This window comes from Syngnathus floridae, chromosome 5, assembly GCF_059516105.1.
Source record: "Syngnathus floridae isolate MCC-2025c chromosome 5, RoL_Sflo_1.0, whole genome shotgun sequence".
NCBI lineage: Eukaryota > Metazoa > Chordata > Actinopteri > Syngnathiformes > Syngnathidae > Syngnathus > Syngnathus floridae.
Genome location: NC_142417.1, coordinates 14,557,501 through 14,573,685, shown reverse-complemented (window position 1 = coordinate 14,573,685; position 16,185 = coordinate 14,557,501). Strand labels below are relative to the sequence as shown.

Below are 16,185 nucleotides of genomic sequence, written 5' to 3'. Positions count from 1 at the left end.
ATGATTTGGCTCCTTTAACCAAGGATTTAAATTTCTTCTTTGCTCGATTTTTGTGCCTCTTCCAACTGCATGACACATCAGTGTACTGGACAAAAGATGTCAAGTAAACAGCACAACCTGGATTTTGGGGTGTCATAAAGAGAAATTTAAATTGGATTTTTTTTTAAAGATAAATTACTGACATTTATTCAAATGCTAACGCAACCAGGCAAGCAAGTTGTTATTACTTATACAAGTTGGGGTTCAATCAAAGGGACAACTGTTTTGTAAACTCATTTCTTTGTTATGAAATAGAGGAAAGCCAATTTTCACAACAGGAAAACTTAAAACATTTACTAGGATTACCCAATTTAGTAGTGTGGAAGAAATTACAATGAGAGGTGAATAGAATACGCAATAGTGGTGAGCTTTTGTGCAACTGTCATAAACAATTAGCTATTGTATTGAGTCAGAATCAACAGTCGCTTTTTCTACCATATTTACTTGGACACACCCGCTAAGAAAACCCCCAAACATCCGACAAATAAAACGCATCAATCCGTGTACTTCTTTGTAAAATTGCAATGTAATGGTTTGAATCAATATCTACTACATCTTCATGACTAGTTTATGATAACTCACAAAAAGAGCAAAATAACCAGGCTTATCTTTAAAACCAACAGACAAATGAAGTAAAACAGGATTTTATTCTCTTTTAAGTGATACATCTACATATAAGATTTCATGGCCTTGCATGATACGCACGGTACACTTTCACCATTAAAATATTCTTTGTTAGCAGTTTTTCTTCTTTTCTGTTTTTTTTTTACATTCTGCAAGCTATGTACAGTATAAGACTGAACAGGTCTGTATACTGTGTGGGCCACCCAATAAAGCCTTACTTTTTAAAGAAACATTAAATAAACAATCATTTATAACGCAATACTTTGGGGTCTTACTGAAATGTGTACATTTGAACAAAGTACATTACTTGACTTTGGAACTTATTCAAAAATGTTGCATGGCTTGACTCTGTTTGCCTTCCACACACATACAGATCTTCAAGCGTGTCCAGAGTGGCATGGCACGAGTGCACACAACTATTTCAATGAAATAAAATAACATTTCTTCTTAAGCAAATAGCATACTCTTTCACTAAAGCTCCACCACCATGACTTGTCAGAAACTAAGCATTGGGTATATAACAGCACCAGTTGAAATGAGAGAGGAGGCTCTGGGTCACATATGAACAAACCTGCAAAAAAAAAAGAGCATTGTATATACAGTATATGAGAAAAAAAAATCTTACTAAAATCAGAATTATTTTCCCTTTAAAAATATATATCGTATATTGCACATATAAGTGGCCCAACTCCTCCTCCGTTGTTGCTCTATTAAAAGGTAAAAAGCAAGTCTTAAAGGGTTGTTTGGGTGCCAATGAAGATAAGTGAAGGTGGTTAGAGCTAAATTGTGAGCCAAGCCACATGAAAACTTCACAAACACCAGGAAATCACAGCGACTACTAAGTGGCTCCCACTCCGGCTTGTAAAAAGGAACATGCGTGAGGCAAGTGAGCCAAAAATCGACTGCAGTGCCGCTAAGCCCAAGTCAGAAGTGTGGTAACGGCAACGGTCTATTGGGTCTCCATCCATACAATATATTGCAGTCATTTAGAAGCATTTTTTTTCCAGAGTAGTCACTTTTTTTTTTTTTTTTTTAGAAAAAGCACACATATCTGCATACTAAATAATTAAAAGTAGATGGGGACATTTATACAGCTTTAGTAAAGCAACAAAAAGACCTAAAAACGCATTTGATAAAGCAGCAGCTAACCTGCTGTATTTCTTTTAAATACTGAAATATTTCAGCAATTAATAAAAGTCTGTTTTAATGAGTGAGTGGGTGAGTATGCCCTGTGGCTCCTCTGCTTCTTGGGCAAAAGTGTCCTCTTTTGTTTAAACTGGTTTGTCTTGATACAGTTTCTTGTTTCTTGTGTGCTTCCTTCCAGGATGGGGGAGGACTGCTGTGACGTGTGTTGTGTTGTGTAGTACTGTACTGTACATCCCCTAATTTGGTTTAGGTGAAAGCAAGCGTCCGAGCTGCCGTCATGTCAACAACTATGAGGTCTACAGCACACAAAGCATATTATCTTCATTTTAAAACAGTTCCATTCACAAATGATAATACATGTTACTCAGAGAGAACAAAATACTAATTAACCGCTCCCATAGCTTTCATAAGACATCACATTTCATCTTAAAATATAAAATGGTACTTTTACCCTCCACCATCTATAAGCAGTGTACCTCACAAAACCGTCAAAGAGCCGCTGCGGCTACAGAATTCATAGTTTAAATTTTTTGTTGCCACACACGTTAACAACACACAAAACAAACAAACCCCCCCAATTATGAATGAAGCTAAAGCATAAAGCATGTATAATTGTGTCTCTTTTCATCTAACCTGCATGACTGTGACACGTATAAGCATGGACTTCAGTGTACAGTAAAAGTTTGAACAACTGCAAAATGTCTTCATTCCATCACCTCTAATATATTCATTTAATAAATAAGACCCCACCCCCTCCCCATGATTGTTTGCTTGTTTTCCCCGAGAAGCCTTTGCTAGCAGAGTGGTCTTTTTTTTTCTTTTTTTCCCCACCACCGTGTCTGTTTCCTTTACCCACCGTCCAAAACAGCATGCACGCAGAAGATGGACAGGTGGTTTTGGGTGAAGAGACAAACAGTGGGATGGATGGGAGAGAAAAGTGAGGAGGAGTGTGATTGGTGGGGATGAGTCGGGGAGGCAAGGGTGTGGTCTCTAAGGCCTATCCATCAGTGCCGTTCTTGTTAGATGCGCTGGTATTGATGGTCGTGCCATCCGGCTGCTGGCCATCTTTGCGAGGTGGCATCCTTTCATTTATCCTGTCCAGGCCACGTGCCTCCTCAAAATTACGAATCTTCCTCGTGGGAGAGAAGCCTTGGATGGCTGAAGGGCAGAGGAAAGAGAAAAGAAAATGACTAAAAGCCAAACACATTGTTTTAAGAAAACTACTTGAGTGGCTGCAGTCTCAGTTGTGCACCATGCTCTTCTGCTTGTCCTTGTCGAATTTATTTACAACACAGTTATGGCTTAACACAACACAAATGGGAAGTAAATACGACACATGCACAATAAGTTGGAAGACTCCAAACACCTGAGGGACAAACTATGACAATCTCGTGCTCGGTTGACTTACGGTCGTGTCCCGAAACAGCCATGGAAACCAGACAGAAAAGGTGAGTAAACGAAAGGCAAACTTGTGAAGAATTGTTTGACAAAATATTAAGTGATTCATATAGCATCAAGTTATAATGGCAGCAAACAGTCAAAGGGTTATCTAAAAAAAACATGCTGATTTTTTAAAAATGTTTAACAGCTCTCTTGCACTATCAGATATCTGTAACTTTGACGAATCTCGGCAATCTTTAGCGTAACCACGGCAGGACTAGCAATTTATGACAATAATAATATACTGTATCAATCTCTATACGTTTATATGTACTGTATGCACAGTATATATATTTTGGGTTTTTAAGTTTAACTTTTTCATTATTATCATTATCATTCTCACTTACTAGTTCTACTGTTTAATCATTTCTGAAAAACTCTTTCTGTTCCATCATGACTGTGCTTGGACTTAGACATTTAAGCTGAAAGTAAAGCTAGTTCCATTATGAAGAAAGACTGCTAGTGATTAGATGCGGTGAGGACAAAAACATGAACATAATAGACAGGAATTTAAATTAGAGACGAGGAACGGAAAAGCTGACATCCATAATGCATACTGGATTACAATGTGCATTGTTGCTACTGTAAATATATATAATCATATTTGTAACAGTAACCGGTGTGTTTTAATGTGAATAAAGCAGAGAAAAGTTTGCGAGTGTGAATATTGGAGACACAGAATTGTAAACATTGCATAATTCCTACACAGTCCCTAATGTATTTTACGACCACTAAATAACATGGTTATCATAAAGTGATTGCTTAATAGTAGTAATAATAACCTAAATGTGAACGCATTTGGTGAGAAACCACCGGAACGAATGTCACCTTGTCTCTCTGTAATGTGCACCTCCTCCATTTAGTGTTTGACCCCGCAGATTTGTAGCTTGTTACTGCACAAACCAACCAAGAGGGGCAGACAATCGAGCAACACTAAAATGGCATAACAGGATTAGCTGCTGAAAATAGCCTGGGAAGGGATGTCCCAGGTCTTAGCAAAGTACTAATAGGCTTTTCTCTGTGTGGGGAGCCACTACTGGCAAGAGAAACCCATGTGACTGCACAGAATTACAGTTCCTCCGCATTGCCGACTACAACAACGATAAACATTTTGCTGATCATTAGAACGGATCATTATTATACTCTATTTGTAAAGATAGTTGGATGTTGGAAGATTGTGCAGATTTTAATTTCATTTTAAAGTTATTGTGCTTTTGTGCCCAGTAAGTGCATATTACTTTGAAGAGGTCTGTTGCTGTGGGCTTGCAATAGTAAAATTCCAGTTTGTACAAGTGTCATATTACAAAAGTAGAAGCCAAATGACACTGATAATGCAAGAGTAACCAGCAATTACAGTCTACAGAATAATGCAGTAGTACAGTATGTACAATTGGTATTGTGACAGTGAGAACAACACAAGAACTGAACTGAAAAGCCATGCGTACCTTTTGCTTTAGCTGCCTCAATAGTAGCTACGTTAAAATGGGGTTTGGGGAAAGAAGGCAAAAAGGGAGACATTACAATGCAGCAAATACTAGAGCCAGCAAATACATCACAGAAATCAAGCCTCAACGTCATTAACAGTTGTCAGCTGATGGCAAAACATACAGGTCAAGTTGGCCAACAACAATGTCACAGAAAATGTTAATGTTTAGGCCACTAAGCAGCAGCTACAAATAAGAAAATATTTGATGCAAGGTATGAAATGGGGGAGGACTTACATATTTTAAAAGAGGGTATTGAGCTCACCACACAGTCTGATAGATTAAAAAATATAAAAATAAAAATAGGAGAGCACCGCAAGCATAACATGAAGTTTTGAGTGATGCATTTGGAAGCTGCAGCGGAAAACAAAAAGTGACAGAATTATTTTGCTCCAATAATTTTGGGAAAGTGAGCAACTGTTTAAAATCAATCATTTGTTTAATTTAACTTGGCCTGAATATTCAAATTGGAATCGTCTGCCATTCCTGTGTAAGACTGTGTTTACAATTTGGGAACAAATACTGATAGGTGATACGGCATTACTCCTTGTTGGGACTGGCTCCAAGTAAGATCATCATGAGGCTCCAAAATTACATTTCTCAATAGTTTATGTATGTACATTTTTTGTTTCTGGTAATTAAAAAAAAAAACCTTTTTTAGTGTAAAAAAAAAAAAAAAAAAAAAAGTTTAAAAGGTGTGTGATATATTGGGTCAGTTGCATTGGCTCCTCCCAGAATGCACAAACTGAAATGCGCAGTAGATATGATCTTGGGTGCATTCGGTTAGTAGATCAGTTTCTACATCTGTTATTGTGAGTAATCCCTTGCATGCGCAAACCTTTAGCAAGTCCGGCCCTAATAGGGAGACTGGGAGATGCACAACAGTGTCTAGGCACGATGACAAATAAGCACGGCACATTCTCGCAGGACAAAAAAAAAAACAAAGCTGCTGTTGATGTTTAACATTTGTTTAGACACACAAACAGATTATTTATTGTCTCAATTTCTTGAGCAGACACGAGTACAAATTGTGATTACCGATTCCGATGATGTTAGAGTATTAAAGTATTTAACTTTTTAAATTATCAGTGAAAAGGCCTAACAATCTTACATAGTCTACTAAGTGATGAATTATGTGCCATGCTAATTGTCATGTGGTAACATTAGAGCAAACATAACAGAAAGCCAGCGCTAAACCTAGTAAGCATACATTTTATTGTAATGTATTTCAAATAAAGTACTCAACTAAATAAGCATGCTTGTTATATATTTTATGGTTATTAGTGGATATTCCATGCTTGATCTGATATCTGGTGAGCTTGGAGGTTTTTAATCTGTTTATAATTCCATACATTTTTGGGTTAGAAACTACTCCTTGATGTGTCAGGAGGGAAAAACACACAATCATTGGCCATCTCAAAATTTGCCTCCAGACCAGCAGGTCTGAAAGCGATGGCGAAAGAGGCTGACATGAACAATGACATTCTCCCTAAAGGTCATAACATGTTGTCTCCCTTCTGATGGCTCCAGAACTTCTGTAAGTCTTCAGAGGGGTCCAGCGTGACGCCCAACATGTTCTCTAGGGGGTAAGACCAGCCACTGACCATCAGAGGGTAAGCATTTTTTTCTAGGCAATAGGCTATAGGTTTGGCCTTCAAATTGTGGGGGTGCTTCTTGTGATGAGTACGCTGGCATTGATCCAAAGCCCTTTAAAGCTACTGGCAGAACAGTTGATGACCTCATTCAGTCATCCTCGATGTGGCATACAGTTGTACTGTTTAAGTCAGAAAATAATTCCCTACATTTCCAAAAATTTAAAACCTCTAAAGTTGAACGTCACTAAGATTTGATTGACTGAGTGTTGACTGACAAATCTCGTTTGCAATCAATTGGCCATATTAGTGGGATCATATTAGAGTATAGAATACATTGATAATATTATTTCTGAAAGGAATTTCCAGGGTTTTCTGAAAACCTTATGATGGATATTTATAAAAGTAAAGTATTACATACTTCCATCTTCGCATGAGTGGGAAGGGCTGGGTTCTGTACATGTTGTGAAGACTGTTATGCACGCACACACGCGCACACACAAATCCACCAAATCCAGAACAGGAAGACACTAAGGAGCTGGCAGATGATACAAAATCACACTTACCTGTCTGTAATGTCTGCTTTCCACCTGACAGTACTCCCACAGGAAGCGTTCCGGTCGGGGTCAGGCCTTTGAGAGTTAATACACTCTCACTCTCCTCCCTGGACGACACAAAGCACACAGGTGCAAATGAATCGCATTTTGGCAGAGTGATGAAACATACAGTACGTAATGGTTCAATTATTATCTAATTAAGAAGGCAAATATTTTTAGGGTCGCCTATCAACCTGCATTTGTGCTCCCAATTTAAACAAAGATGCAAGCAATTAATTAGTAGATCACTTAAGTGAAACAACAAAGGTGCTCTTCAGGGACATTGAATGAAGATTTCGAACTGGCAAAGTTGATATCTTGGCTGTTAGTTATTTTTTTATATCAAACCCAAATGTGTTAAGTCATAAAAGAATTAGCCTCACCGTTCCAATACTTTGGGAGGGACATTTTGGAAGCACTATTTGTTTTGGTTTGTGTCCATATGTGTATGCAGTGAGTGGAACTTCTGGTGAATTTTAACATCTTCTAAACATTTCAAGTGGTAAAAACATCATTTTTTATAGGACCACTTTTTGTCGAATTGTATGTGTACTCATGTGAACAGTAATTAAACTGCAACAGAATGCCCAGCTATAAATAAATACACATTTAAAAAAGTTATCTCGAATGACTATAAAGTGTATATGTGCAAGCTGGCTGATTTTGGTTTATTGATCCTTGCAAGACCACAACTGTTTCAAGATTTCAAGGCATATTATGCTCCGGATTCCATTGGAAGAAATGCTAAAATATAGGACAAAGAACAGAACTCATTGACTCATACCTGAGGACTGAGAAGACTCGGGCCATTTTCCCAACTGCACGTATCTTGTTCCGGATTACCTCCTTACGCATCGCTGTGGTGCCACCTGGAAGACAATCTTTTTGTCAAGACAATTTCAACAACAATGGCATCAAGAGACACTAATGACAGCTGAGGGGAATGACATTTTCTTCAACAACTCCAATCTTTAACAATTTAAAACCACACACAATCTCAACAGCATTCAAAGAAATTAACAAATGGTTGCAAGCTGTATTCTAATGGGTCTAAATAGAATAAAAAGAGATTAAGAACATTTTTTTTCTCTTAAAACTGTGCATTTTTGAGCACTTATGCTATATAGAAAACTGATTGCTGTATAATGAGATGTAGAACAGGTTGCCCAGCAGGGAGACATGGAAAACAGGCAAGACTCACTTTGCCACCCCTGTTATCGAGGGTAAACATTTGTGATTATAACTGAGTAGCTGCATCCTTACCTTCATATAGATCATCTCCCTCTGACATGAGCTCATCATCAGAACAAATGTTGAGCACATTCACCAACATCTCTGTCACTGTAGATGGTGGAAATTAGAGCCCATTATATCGTCAATTTGCAAGTTAACATTCACATTCAAAAGTACTAAAAGTATTAAAAGAAAAACAGGAAATAGGATAAGATTAAGCCAACTAAAATAAGGTACTATGTCATTTATGACAACAAATACATGACTGTCATACTTTCTGGAATAATAATAATAATAGCAGGTCGGCATATTGAAGCTTTTTCAGCATTTTTTGGAGAATTCTCAAGGTTTGAATTTTTTTTTAATTTACTAAAGATTTACATCTGCAAAAATGGGCCGAAACTTGAGCTCATGTAAATAGATGTGAACTCTAATCTACTAACTGAGTGAGCCCAAAACTGCATTTGCCAAATACACAAAATTTCCCCGCATTTTACTTTAGTACTTGTTCTTCTGAGAAGGGTAGATGTACACAGATTCATTTAGCATGTTTTGTGATTTATCAAATTTGAGACTAATTATAATGGTTAATTTTACATATTTACACTATGTTGTGCATCTGAAGGGCAGGTTCAAACAAGTAGGCAAAGTGATGCCAGGTTCGACCAGGCAAAATGAGAGGCGGCAGAGAAAATGTTTCCCCTTGTGTAAATAATTTTGAAATGCTACCAACACGAATTAGCATGATAAAACATATATTTTATGCAAATGGAGGACAGTTTGATTTGAGAGTGTAACGGCTTGAGTCGTATCAACTCACGAGAATTAAAATTTGATATTGTACACTGAGAGATGGTATGATGCAATAATTTTTCTTGTCATTTTATGTACATTTGAACGAACTTATCAGTACTGTACAGTATGTGTGCTATTTCCTTCCAAGATATCAATGCACTCATCTTTTAATCAAAAATAATCTTCTGATTTAGGTATCTTTTGTCACTATCCCAAGAACCTTAAATTTTTGTGACATTTCACATATGGTAAGAGGCTGATGGACTGACAGAGAAACGAATACAAACAAATTAACATAAGAAACCAACTACCCATACTAGTACTGACGATAACACCTGGAGTATTAAAGATGCCTGGTTTACTTCTTTATATAGTTTTGGTTGTTATTATTGCGGAAAATCCGGTTTCATATTGATAGGATGTTCAAAATGGAGGATATTCAGTGCTTGTTTGGCAATTTTGAAGGGATTTTTTTCCCCAGACTGATCAATAAAATATTCATGCCCAGTCTGTATGACATACTGTTATTGTATAAAGTGTAAACTCAGCCATGTCATCATTCAATTGCAATGTCAAAAGTAATTAGAATGAATTCAGTATTAGCTAACATTTTTTCTTTATTTCCCATTCTGCACAGTAAATAAAATATTTATGCTTAGTCTGTAAGACATACAGTTATTGTATGAAGTGTTAATTTAGCCATGTTATCATTCAATTGCAATGTCAAAAGCAATTAGAGTGAATTCAGCATTAGCCAACATTTGTTTTTTTCCAACATACCTTTTTCTCCCACAAATGGCAAAGACCATGTGAAGACATCCATAAAATTCGGTAACCAGTAAGGGTGGGGGGAACAGTTGAACTGTCGAATATTCATCACGTTGTTCTCATATTTCAATACAGCAGCTAGAGCATAAGAAAATGAAGTCTGAAGATTAAAACTTTAGGTGAGTGACAATACTAACTGCTGAGTCAAAGAAATATACACAAACCTTTGTTGTTGTACACATCAAGATAATTTGGAGCTGAAAAGATTGTAATTAACGAAGGGAAGCCCGTAGTCTGACTTTTTCTATACATCCGATATCTATTGAATCACAAAACAAAAACACTCAGACATATTGCATATTAAGAGAAAGCGATGAGAAAACAGCAAACGAACTTACCCTGCATCTTGGGCTTCATGGGCTCTAATTACTGACAACAAGTTATTATTTACCAAAAAGTCACAGACTGCTGAGTAACTGCAAAGAGATGAAGACAAGTTGGCTTATTAAATATGCTTTTTGCCAGTATAGTTGTGACAGATTAAGGGGATCAAATGTCTTTCTAGCAATCTACAACACTACTACTTATTCAGAAACAAATGTGGTAATGTTGTTTATGGCAAAATTCAGGACTATTATGCAACTCTGAGTGTACAAATCGTATAGCCACCAAACAATAAAAAATGGAGGAAACTACTGGAACATTTAGTTTGAATATTACTGAGCAGTAAGCAATTATTCTGTGCTTAATAGAACAATTTGATTTCCAAAGACTGTTATTGCAATTAGGAGGACGAACTGCCAAGGAGATGTAATTCAATACCTGAAAAAGTAGGAACAGCCTCTGACGGAGTTATGGTTGAAGTGTTCAGATGTCTTTTCACTGCCATAGTCTTCACCAGGGTCGGCCCAAATCAGGTCACACATTGGCCCGAATGCTGGAGGCTCTTTAAATCTGTCTAACTGTTAAAAAAGACAAGTTCACAAGCATTCTATCATTGCCGTCGGATAGAATAGTCATATCTTCAAGGTTATCACTTCTCAGGAGACCCCCAAGATGCCAAGTTTATTCAACCATTAGTCTTGCATCGAGAAAGAGCAAGCACTTTTCAACACTTGAGGTTGTTCAATAATTTGTGTGGATTGACCTATAGCACAGATTTCTAGAGGGGAAAAAAAAACCCTGAAATTCATCAGAATGTGTGATTTATGAGGTTTCAGCCCAACACCAACGATATGTGTGCTTTCATGACAGTGTGTGTGACCAATGTTGTATGATACTTACTTTCCTTATGTCGTCAAGGCAGTTAATTTCTGGTGAGAGTCCACCATGTACACACAAGAACTGTTGATTAAGCAGGGCAGCAAGGGGCAGGCAGTCAAAGGCCTCCATGCAGGCATCATAGACCCTTTCGGAATACTTAATTTTACCTGTCACAAACATAGCACAACAAATTCGTATGGTTAAATGATTGATATATCAGCCATTATGGAGAAGGCTGTACTGTGAAATTTGGGACCGAGGCTTTAGTCATACGTGTCCATTAATGTGCATAACAAACACACAAATGGTCAAAGTTTCGTAGAAGGAGATGCTGGGAATGATTTCTATGGGTCCCTAACAGTAAGAGTCCCAATACATCTTCCACAGTGTCACTTATACAGCACTGCAAATCAGATTAGGGTCAGGGGAAGCAAAGTCATTACAGGCCGGAGCAGACAGGACAAAGTCAGTACAGCATATGGTATTATGGTTGTCCAAAAGTGCACAGATAATGCCAGTTGAAGTCAGACCAGACTCAAATACTGCACTGCAGACTGTAATTCATACCGTGTACAAAATGTCAATGCAGTATCGTACGTATGTACACAGTAAGCCAATGTTGGGGAAAGTTCATTTTCTACATGAATTTTTTCAAAGTTCAGTTCACAACTTTTAAAATGAACTAGTTCAGCTCATATTTAATAATTGAAATTTTATCAAGTTCATCGTTCCAAAAATGAAAAGCTCATAGTTCTTTTCTTCCCCAAAATCAGAAAAAAGGTTGCTGCGAGCTTTTACCCTCCAGCATATTGGCATTTCCATATTGTTTTCACCCATTCCATACACACTAGTGTCCAGGTGCTGCTATAAACCGACAATCTGAAATACAGGAGAAAAATGCTTGAATTGTCCATCCAACCATTATCTGTACGGCTTGTCCCCACAGGGGTCGCGGGCGTGCTGAAGTCTATCCCTGCTGTCATCGGGCAGTAGGCAGGGGACACCCTGAACTGGTTGCCAGCCAATCGCAGGGCACACATAGACGAACAATCATCCGCACTCGCACTCATGGGCAATTTGGAGTACTCAATCGGCCTACCAAGCATGTTTTTGGGGTGTGGGACGAAACCGGAGGACCTGGAGAAAACCACACAGACACAGGGAGAACATGCAAACTCCACACAGGGAGGGCCGGAGGTGGAATCGAACTCGCACCCTTTGAACTCCATTGCCTAGTGACATTTTAGAGAGGGTTACCCTAAGCATCTAAAGATGGATGTGCATAAAGATACAGTTTGTTTGTCTGCAAATGAGGCTGCATGTGGGTGGAGGCGGAAAAAACAGTGAAGATGCTTTGAGTGAAATCAATTAGCAGTTGGCAAGGTTGTCTGTGCTGTCCCATTAAGCCACACAAACACACACAAAATACACAGGAACATACACACAGGCTTCAACTGAAATTGCGTTTAACTGTGTGAAAAGGATCAACAGCACGCCTGACAGCACTCAGAACTCCGACAGTTCATCATCATGACAATAAAAAAGGCTTCTTTGGCTGTGTGGAGTCTCTTATGCAGATGAAGTGCCACACTGCTCTCACCGGCACTTTTATGACAAAGACGGCCAGGGACACTGGTCAATTTATTAAGTGCATCTTTTTTCACCATGCAACCGCCACCATATTTGAAAAACTGTAGCCATTAAACTCGTATTCAATCATTCTAATGCTGCAGTCCCAAACTGTAAACTGCTGGAACAATATGAACTACTCTACAAAAGTAATTGTTCAGTTTCTGAATTTTTGCAATACAATGAAAAGATTTGGGTTGTCATCAAAACACGGATATGATGAGAGGTGAATGATTCTGCTTTAATTTCAAACTACAGTAATTAAATATTTTAAATCAGCCATAACTTCTTATACCACATTTTTAGGTGTGCAAATTGTAAATTGAAGTTTCACCAATCCTTGATCTAACCAAACTAAAGATACTAAGGATAATGTAATTTCCAATAATTTTGCAAATTACCCAGAATGGAAAAAACGCTAGAAAAAGGATAAGTCCTGAAATTCACCAACATGTTTTAACACTTTGAGGGAATAGATCAATAAAAGAAAAAAAAAAATGCAAATTTTGACTATTAAACACGTTTTGCAAAGAAATAACAGGACCGGATACCATGTCACACATGAATACAGTAATTTAGCCATAGTTTGTCTATAAAATGTTAGCGAAAAAACACTTCCCAGACGCCAAGCCTTCCCATACAGATGAATAATGATGCAGGGATCTTCTTGTCGCCAACAGTATTCTTAACATATACATTATGTTTTGCAATCTGGATCTCCAGCAATTACTGAAACTTGGCATAACTCTGCCTTTTTGTCAGCACAGTTAATACATACTTCAACAGGACAATTCCATCCATCCATCCATCCATCCATCCATCCATCCATCCATCCATCCATCCATCCATCCATCCATCCATCCATCCATCCATCCATCCATCCATCCATCCATCCATCCATCCATCCATCCATCCATCCATCCATCCATCCATCCATCCATCCATCCATCCATCCATCCATCCATCCATCCGCTTATCCGACAGGACAATTCCATTTTGCCCAAATTTAAATGACTTATTCAGAGAAAACGAGTGTGTGAAAATTATGACAATAAAGAGCAAAATGTTGCAAAAAAATAACACTTTGCAAGATGAACACAATTAATGCCTTGAATTTTGTGTCTACAGACCCTAGACCTGCTGTAGTTTTGTTGCAAGTAATAATAAAAATGTAACGAAAATTAACCATTGGAAATCAGACATTGCTTTTAAGTAGTTGATCAAGAGAATCATTTTCAAAAAGCAAACTCATGAAACAGGCCTGGACAGTACCCTTAACATGTTGTTGCACAACCCTTTGAGGGCAATCACTCCAATCAATTGATTGTAACTTGACTCTTGACCCAAGTCGACAACTTTGCTGGATAGAAACACTTAACGCTGTTAAGCCCCTATCCCACAGTGCGGCGAACAAATGTGTTTTCGCCGGCAGCAAATATTGTGTTCTCGTCAAGGTTCGTTCAATGTCGTGAATGTTCACCAAAAGGTTGCCAAACGTTCAGCAGACATTTGCTTGTGCTGTGCAGTTTTAGTGATGTTCAAAAATCCCTTGCCACAGGAAAAATCACAAAAATTATTGGAGAACATCTGGCAAATAAATGGTAGAATTAAGAGGAGGGGACATTGGATTGGCCTTTAAATGGCTGAAAGACTTGCACTTACATTCCTGCTTGAAGGTGAAGTACTCTGTGAGGTGTCGGCACTCGTGGTTCCCTCGCAGGAGGAACAGTGTCGTGGGGTGGTTGATCTTGAGTGACCAGAGGTAGAGAACACACTACGAGGACAAAGTTACAGGAGGAGGAAAAATAGAAAGAGGAAATTTGTAAGTTAGGGAAGTTACTGACTTGTGATGCACAACACGTTCATGCACAGTCTTTGAACTCACTGTACATAAGGCAGACGGAATACAACCACGGGTACATTAGCAGAAAAAGAATAGGATACTTTTAAACTTTACAAACAAGACATCAGATTTATTTCTATTACAGATTGTGGTGCTAAATCAAAAATATACATTTTCTTAAAAAAATGTTACTTTTTTTTAAACTTAAGATTTCTTCTTTGTTGGACCAAAACAAAAGAACTGTAATCAGTATTTATATTATAAGTGTAATCTATATTGAATATAAGCAGCTTTGGTGTAATTAACATGTAGTTGAACCAGAACCTTTTGTCAGAAGTACATCAAACTAGAGAATGCAATTTCCGTCGAAACTGTTTGTGAGAGGCTGAATAAAAACTTGTGGAATGATATTGAATAATGCCAAATCACATCAAATGATATACAACGACCAGGAATGAGGAAGGTGGAACAATGAGAATCGGTCAAAAAATGTAGACACAGTAGCATGCCAAAAAAGTGCAAGGAATAAAATATACTAAAATATAATAATTATAATATTAAAGTCTCAGCCTCAGTCTTCACACAACTTGTATAATTAGTACCCAACAAATAGCAGTAGTAATTGGTGGGCAATACATTCCCTCTTTGGTGATATTGCTGTTGCTTATTTGGTTATTACCAAATAAACATCACTAATCAGGTCAAAAAAGTAACAAGGAAAAAATTTAGTTTCCTTTAATACATTTTTTCAAAAAGTGCTTTTTAATTCATTGAAGTAATAGTTGATTCTAAAAATATTCAAGGATGACGGACAATTCCTCCTTGCCAAACCAAACCGAAAAAATGGTTACAATGGTAGCCATGGTCATTCTATCTATCTATATTTGTAAATGCAAGAATAAATGATGAATCACTCTATAAACTTTGCAATCTGCTGCAAATTATGATTAAGACATAATAATTGTAAAAGGGATGCTCATCTCCTTCCTGACAAATTATGATTAAGACATAATAATTGTAAAAGGCATGCTCATCTGCTTCCTGACTGGGTGTCAGGGTTTCCTTGAGCAAGACGCTGATAAAACACAACACAACTTCTTCGGGTTATAAAAGAAGATAATGTAACTGATATTGATTAAAAATATTCATTTATACATTCATTTTCCAATCCGTTTATTCTCAGTAGAGTCAGTCAGAGCAAATCAGGCTTAAGCTGAACAAAAACTGCCTATATCTAAAACAATAAACAAAACACAGTGCAGCGATGACAAATGCAGAGATTGTGGTGCAAATTATAAATCAAAGCGAAATTAAATCGTTAGATAGGTTAAGAACATGGATTACTCACTTGCTCTGAAATGCTTTCTTGCTAAGGTAGAATACAACTTCAAGGGGCACTTTATGTTACCTAGGCAACCACATCCTTGTATTCATCTTCCTGTACACTCATTTTGGAGAGAGCTACTATGTTGCCTTCAGTAAAAAGAAAAATCTTCAGTTCTAATAGAGTGTAAATGTAGCTATTTATTTTATTATGTGCGCAATATAAATCTAACAGTAAATGTGATGCATGCGCACATTTCATATTCTAGATGACTAAGAGATAAATATAAGCAAATACACATTTTAGCTAAATAATGTGCTACATTTTGTGTAAATTAAGAATTGATGATTGAATACATTGTTGAATAAAGTACAACTGGTTTTAGTGTTAAGCCTCTATTTTACACCTG

At 37.4% G+C, this 16,185-nt stretch overlaps 1 protein-coding gene across 4 annotated transcripts in view; it reads right to left on the bottom strand.

Moving 5' to 3' along the window:
* Window positions 1-667: 667 nt before the first annotated feature.
* The window catches only part of ppp3cca (protein phosphatase 3, catalytic subunit, gamma isozyme, a), a 29,992-nt gene continuing 14,474 nt past the window's right edge, over window positions 668-16,185 (bottom strand). For 2 of the 4 annotated variants that reach the window (XM_088375439.1, XM_088375436.1), the window contains 11 exons: window positions 14,272-14,383; window positions 11,002-11,147; window positions 10,540-10,679; window positions 10,116-10,193; window positions 9,942-10,036; window positions 9,730-9,855; window positions 8,185-8,262; window positions 7,706-7,790; window positions 6,892-6,989; window positions 4,695-4,721; window positions 668-2,967 (listed from right to left, as the gene is read on the bottom strand). In XM_088375439.1, the coding sequence (XP_088231565.1) occupies window positions 2,807-2,967; window positions 4,695-4,721; window positions 6,892-6,989; window positions 7,706-7,790; window positions 8,185-8,262; window positions 9,730-9,855; window positions 9,942-10,036; window positions 10,116-10,193; window positions 10,540-10,679; window positions 11,002-11,147; window positions 14,272-14,383 (1,146 nt within the window). In that variant the 3' untranslated portion in view covers window positions 668-2,806. The remainder of the gene's footprint in view (window positions 2,968-4,694; window positions 4,722-6,891; window positions 6,990-7,705; window positions 7,791-8,184; window positions 8,263-9,729; window positions 9,856-9,941; window positions 10,037-10,115; window positions 10,194-10,539; window positions 10,680-11,001; window positions 11,148-14,271; window positions 14,384-16,185) is intronic. The other 2 variants (XM_088375437.1, XM_088375438.1) reach the window with 2 other exon arrangements.